The 6,000-nt window shown below is 40.4% G+C and overlaps 1 protein-coding gene across 2 annotated transcripts; it reads left to right on the top strand.

The window, feature by feature from the left end:
* Window positions 1–335: 335 nt before the first annotated feature.
* On the top strand, window positions 336–5,163 carry LOC123443587. 2 transcript variants are annotated; one of them, XM_045120021.1, is made up of 5 exons: window positions 336–896; window positions 2,365–2,888; window positions 2,996–4,221; window positions 4,316–4,434; window positions 4,530–5,163. In XM_045120021.1, exon 3 carries the CDS (start codon window positions 3,165–3,167, stop codon window positions 4,200–4,202), a length of 1,038 nt encoding a protein of 345 aa, XP_044975956.1. In that variant the 5' UTR covers window positions 336–896; window positions 2,365–2,888; window positions 2,996–3,164; the 3' UTR covers window positions 4,203–4,221; window positions 4,316–4,434; window positions 4,530–5,163. The 2 variants fall into 2 exon arrangements, with proteins under 2 accessions (XP_044975956.1, XP_044975955.1); XM_045120020.1 differs by having other exon boundaries at window positions 336–924.
* Window positions 5,164–6,000: the final 837 nt, after the last annotated feature.

Here is a 6,000-nt window from a genome sequence, read left to right as displayed (position 1 = left end):
TGTATATAGGCATCATGACCAATGTTGGGAAAAGCGTTATTAAGCGTACGCCTTGGCGCGCTGAAGCGCTCAGCGACAGCCCATCGCGTAGCCTTGGGCCTAATCGATGATCTAGGCGGGCCCATGGCTAAAGCGGATCTAGGCGTGCGACTAGCTTGTTTGGGATTGCTCTGCTCCTTAAAATTCAGCTCTGTTCCAGAAAAGACAAGCCAAACGGGGTAGCTCCACGATATGCTGCTTCTAAAAAAACTAGAATTTGGTATACAACTTCAAAGTTTTTATGAAGCTCCTCAGAGGGTGCTCCAAAAAACTCTAGAAGCTGAAGTTGAGGGAAAATTACCCACCACTGCCACCAGTAAGTGGATACCCCTTCATTTCTTTCCCCTCAACCAATCAAATAGATTCTTTCCACCAAATTTTCTATTCTTGAAGCTGGAGCTAGATGGAAGCCAAATATTCTTTTGATAGTGCTATAGCTTCTGCATGAAACTGCTATTTGTGTATTTCTCCTGCTACTCATAATTTGACGGAGTGAAGTTGATTTTGGTGAATTGAAGCAGTCCAAACATGGCCTAAGCACGCTGAAGCGGAGAAAAGCGGCGAGCAAGCGGCGCGAGGCAGACCAAAGATGGAACGGGAGAGGTTGCAAGGCTGGGAGGGAAGGTGGCGAGAAGGTCGCGAGAAGAGGGAGAACATTGCGGGGAGTTTGCTGGCTGGAGGAAATGAGAGATTAGGCTGCTTTGGATATATATACAGACAAAAGGGGTGGCGGCGGCTCGATCTATTCCGGCGTCGCTTCGTCCTCCGGTCGCCGAGACGAAGATTCAGCCCATCCTCTCACCACGCAGCCATGACTTCTTCCTGCTAGCCATCCTTTTGCTCGACCACAATCTGAGGTCCGGTCTTCTTCGGTTCTTCCCTGCTGTAGGTTTCGCCAGTCCCTTCTCTTTTCGTGTATTCACTGTGCATGTGTGCTGCCTGTACATCATCCCCTGGATTGCTAGTTGGCTGCTACTTGATACTCTGTCCCTCCCATGAAATCACTTGATCTGCAGTTTATATATTGGTTTTAGTTTACCTAGATTGCTAATTGGATGTTGTTTGATCCATCCCTCACGGGCGGATCTAAGATTTCAGCAGAGGGGGCGCCACTATTTTTTTTTTGCATAGATCTCACAATTGAAATGTCATGTAAGCATCACAAATCCACGTGGGAGTACCATAATCGATTGAACAATAGAAACAATAGTTATTTTGTTCGATCTGCAACTGATTTATACATGCATTGATGTTGTTGTGGCTGAATTTGCTCATTATTGATGTTCATGAATTTCATTCTATGACTAATGAGGGTTTGAGAAACTGAAACTGAAAATGACACCTACTATAACCTGAAATAACTACTAGGTGATAACAGTAAAAATGACACCTACTTAAAATCTAAGACTAATGAGGGTTTGAGAAACTAAAACTGAAAAAATGAGTAGCAGGAGAACTGAAAACCGATATAACTGAATTATGAATCTGTTATAGAACTGATGGAGACATACAAACACTGATCAAATAACTAACATAACTGAATTCTGAATATGCTAACTTATAACTGATGGACACGAACTAGCACTCACGAAAACACCCCTGCCATCATTCATTGCTTAGCACACACAGAAACAGTGGATCCCATTTACAATGGAATTGACGTGCGCCCCCATTTACGATACATATGAGGTGCGCGTACATCCAAGAACAACCTCCCCAACATGCCCTCCAACCACTCGAAGTGTGAAAATGAATAAAACATGAGAAAGAAGAACCTGCAAGTTGAAATCAGTGAAAAATACTCTTGTGTGCGGTGTTTTTCCTCCAAAAGAATAGCTAGTTCATATACCGAATTCTTGTATGCTGGATGTCAGCCTGTGAGAAAAATCTTGCGTAGGTCCAAAGCTGGTTCCCATATCTCCATTATCTTTTTATATGTGCAGGGACAAAAATAAAATTCAGAGAAACTAGATCACGGGGCTCTAATTTTTTACTATTCGATTGACCCTGAGTGCAAAACATAGTGACACTTAAACTCTGTTTAAACCAAATGTTGGTGAAAGAAAAAGAGTATTCATTCTATGACTGTCTCAATTAATAAATTATATACGTGACATGATTGCCAAGATGTGATACTGGACAATTCTATGATTGTCTCAGTTAATTTATATTGCTTTTATTCGGATGTGGACATATGCATAAATGTACAGACATAATTTATTGTGTTTTTTGCTTTCATTATTCTCTGCATTTATGCCTACTTGTGGGCTGGACTTCGTTAGAAATTACTGAGTTATTGCTTGTTGTGTAATTGATTATTTGCAGGATGACCGGGACAGATGCAACAACAACATCGCAGGAAGAGAACGTCCTTAAGAGAAAGTCAGATGATGTGGGATGGGAGTGCGAGAGTCTAGCTGATGCTTCCAACAAGGATAAAGTGAAGTGTATGTTTTGTAACCATGTGAGCACTGGAGGTGTTTATCGTCACAAGCAGCATGTGGCTCATGTTGGTAATGGTGTGGTAAAATGCAAGAAAATCTCTCAGGAAGCTAAAGACAGGTGCAGGAAATCTCTTGAGGAGGCATCAAATAAAAGAAGGGAAAAGATTGTCCATGAGCAAGAGCTCAGACAAAGTGTGAACATTTCTCGCATTGGAGATGATGAAGCAACGTGTATGGAAAGAGCGGAGCCACAAAAGTTAGGTCCCATTGACAATTGGGCACGGCCTATTGATCCTAAATTGACTCACGCTGAAGCCTTGCATCAATAGAAGATAAACAAGGAACTCTGGAAAAAGAGAACACATGAAGTGCGACAATATGTGGCTAGATGGGTGTACAATGATGGTAATTAAATATATATGTTTACCCACACTGCCATTTATTATTTACTTTGTAATTTTCAATGTTGGTTGCCTTGTCACTCACTAATTTTGTTCGTATTGCATTTGTAGCTATACCATTCAATGCTTGTGACAACGATGATTTCAAGTTAATGTGTGAAGCCATTAGGAGCTTTGGTCCTGGATTTGAACCGCCATCTAAACATGACCTTCGAGAGCTTTGCTAAGTGAGGAACATGCAAGAGTGAAATGTTTGCTGCAAGAACGTGATGCTGAAAAGATGAAGAATGGTTGCTCCATTATGACTGATGCTTGGTCAGATAGTAAGAGGAGAAGCATAATGAACTTGTGCACAAACAGTGATGATGGTTCTAATTTTATAAGGTCGAGTGAGATATCGGCTGTATCGCACACAAGTGAAGTCATCTTCCAGTTAGTCAATGAAGCAGTTGAGGAGGTAGGTCCTGAACATGTGGTGCAGGTAGTGACGGATAATGCTTCTAATAACATGGGAGCAAAGAAGATGTTGTTGGAGAAGAGGCCAAACATTTTTTGGAGCTCTTGTGCGATGCACACCATTAACTTGATGTTGCAAGGAATTGGCAACCTACCAAGGTTTAGTAAGGTACTTGAAAAAGCAAAAGCATTCACTATCTTTGTCTATGGGCACACACGGACCTTGGACTGCATGAGGCACTTCTCTTCAGGGAAAGAGATCATAAGGCCAGGGATCACTAGGTTTGCTTCTGCTTATCTAACTTTGGAAAGCCTTCTAGACAAAAAGGATCAACTCAGGAAGATGGTGGTTGATGGTAGATGGGATAAGCTGAGAGAAGTTAAATCAAAAAAGGGAAAGGCAGCAACAGCTACGACGATGAGCATCACTTGTTGGAAAGATTTGAAGCTTTGCTTGAATGTCTTTGAGCCTTTGGTAAAAGTCCTTCGTTTGGTTGATGGGGATGTCAAGCCATCTATGGGTTTTGTTTATGGAGAAATAGTTAAGGCAAAGAAACAGATCAAGGAGGTCTATGGCAATGTGGAGTCACGTTGGAAAGATGTGATTAATATTGTTGAGAAAAAGATGAAAGATCGACTTGACTCACCATTGCACTTGGCTGCGTACTTGCTGAATCCATATTATAGCTTTGCCGATACTAATATTTTTTATGATGGAACAATAACGGAAGGGTTCATTAACTATGTGGAGACCTTTTATTATGGTGATGATGACAAGCAAGATGAAGCTGTTAATTTCGAATTAAAGAAATCCCAGAATAGAGAAGGATCATTTGCAAAGAAGCTTGCGAGGAGTTGTTAGTATTTTGATTTTAATGCAGGTATGCATTGTGATTTTGTGAAGTCAACTTATTCAATATATTGTCAGAGTTTATGCAATACATTGTTAACTTGATTCTCTGCTCTCATTCATAGCATCTTGGTGGAGGCTTTATGGAACTGAAGTACCGTCTCTACAAAAGATGGTTGTGAGAATCCTCTCATTGACCTCAAGTTCTTCGGCATGTGAAAGGAATTGGAGTACCTTTGAAAATGTTAGTCTCCTAACTCTCTAATATCAAGTCTAGATTAGTGAGTCACATGTCAAAACATTCTTTGTTCTTAATCCTTATGTTTTTACCTGTTGCAGATTCATACAAAGAAAAGAAATAGGCTAACTACAGAACATCTAAACTCTCTTGTGTTTATACAATTCAACTCGAGAATGATGGCCAAGAAGCAAATGATCAAGGAGAAGAAGATCATTGATGTCCTCCTATCTGTCGAGACTACTGAAGTTCAAGGTTTTCTTTTCGAGGGTGGAGATGATTATGCAGATGTTGTCTATAGGGATGACGATGAGGAGGAGATGGATAGTACAGAGATGCCAGGGAGTGGAATAGGAGAGGCAATGGGAGGCGATGAATTGCTGGAGCCACGTAGAAGTGCAAGACTAAGACAACTTTATGAAGAAGAAGAATCCGATTCTGAAGAAGAGGAGTTTGATGATGAGGAGGAGATGCATTTCGAGGATGAGAATGACTATTGATAAGTGAAAGATCCAAATGCATGAGTGTCCGTTGTTACGTACTTTTTCTTTATCTTATATGTCTTTGACATCATGTGTCGAACCGTTCGTCTGTGTGTGTTCTTGTGGAATTTCCTCTTTTTAATTTGTGAGAGAAGTCTTCCATATAAGATACTAGAAATTAAGAACTTCATTTTGAAGTGTGAACTGTTGGACATATAATCTATATTGCTATGCCAATTGGGTCTTGTGTGAAGTTTGCATCTCCTCTATTTGAATACTTGATATTTTTATGGGCTTGCTACTTACCATCGAATAGACTATATTTAGTTTTCTTTTGGCAGCCTTTTAGTTTGACAGTCGACTAAATTTAGTTCTTCACATTGTGTGACATATTTTATTTTTGTCAAAAAATTGTCATTCTAACCTCTTGTAGTACAAGTTCTAGGCAAATAATTATCCTCCTGACCTCTTACCATACAAAACGCCTTGGCCCGCCTAGGCAGTCTAGGCGCTAGGCAGAGGGTCACAGCCCGCCTACCGCCTAACGCTTTTTTCAACATTGATCATGACCAAGACAAGTAGAGCGACTTCTGCCTGTATCTACCTCTATTACTCCACACATCGACCGCTATCTAGTATGCATCTAGTGTATTGAGTTCATGGATAAATGGAGCAATGCTTTCAGAACGATAACATGATGTAGACAAGATCTATTCATGTAGAAATAGACCCCATCGTTTTATCCTTAATAGCAATGATATATGTGTGTCATCTCTCCTTCTGTCATTGATATTGAGCACCGCAAGATCGAACCCATCACAAAGCACCTCTTCCCATTGCAAGATAAAAGATCAAGTTGGTGACACAAAAGCCAAATATTAGAAAAGAAATACGAGGCTATAATAATCAAGAATGGATATAATTTCATAGATCTGATCATAAACTCACAATTCATGAGATCTCAACAAACAAACCACAAAAGATAGAGTTACTTCAAATGGATCTCCAAGAGACCATTGTATTGAGAAGAAAAACGAGAAAGAAAGCCATCTAGCTACTGCCTATAGACCCGTAGGTATGATATGAACTA

The sequence above is a fragment of the Hordeum vulgare genome, chromosome 3H, assembly GCF_904849725.1.
Source record: "Hordeum vulgare subsp. vulgare chromosome 3H, MorexV3_pseudomolecules_assembly, whole genome shotgun sequence".
In the NCBI taxonomy this organism is placed as follows: Eukaryota; Viridiplantae; Streptophyta; class Magnoliopsida; order Poales; family Poaceae; genus Hordeum; species Hordeum vulgare.
This window is presented reverse-complemented; position numbering and strand designations above follow the sequence as displayed.

Excerpts from the sequence above, each read along its gene's own strand:
- LOC123443587 (XM_045120021.1), top strand. The coding sequence starts at position 3,165 with ATGAAGAATGGTTGCTCCATTATGACTGATGCTTGGTCAGATAGTAAG.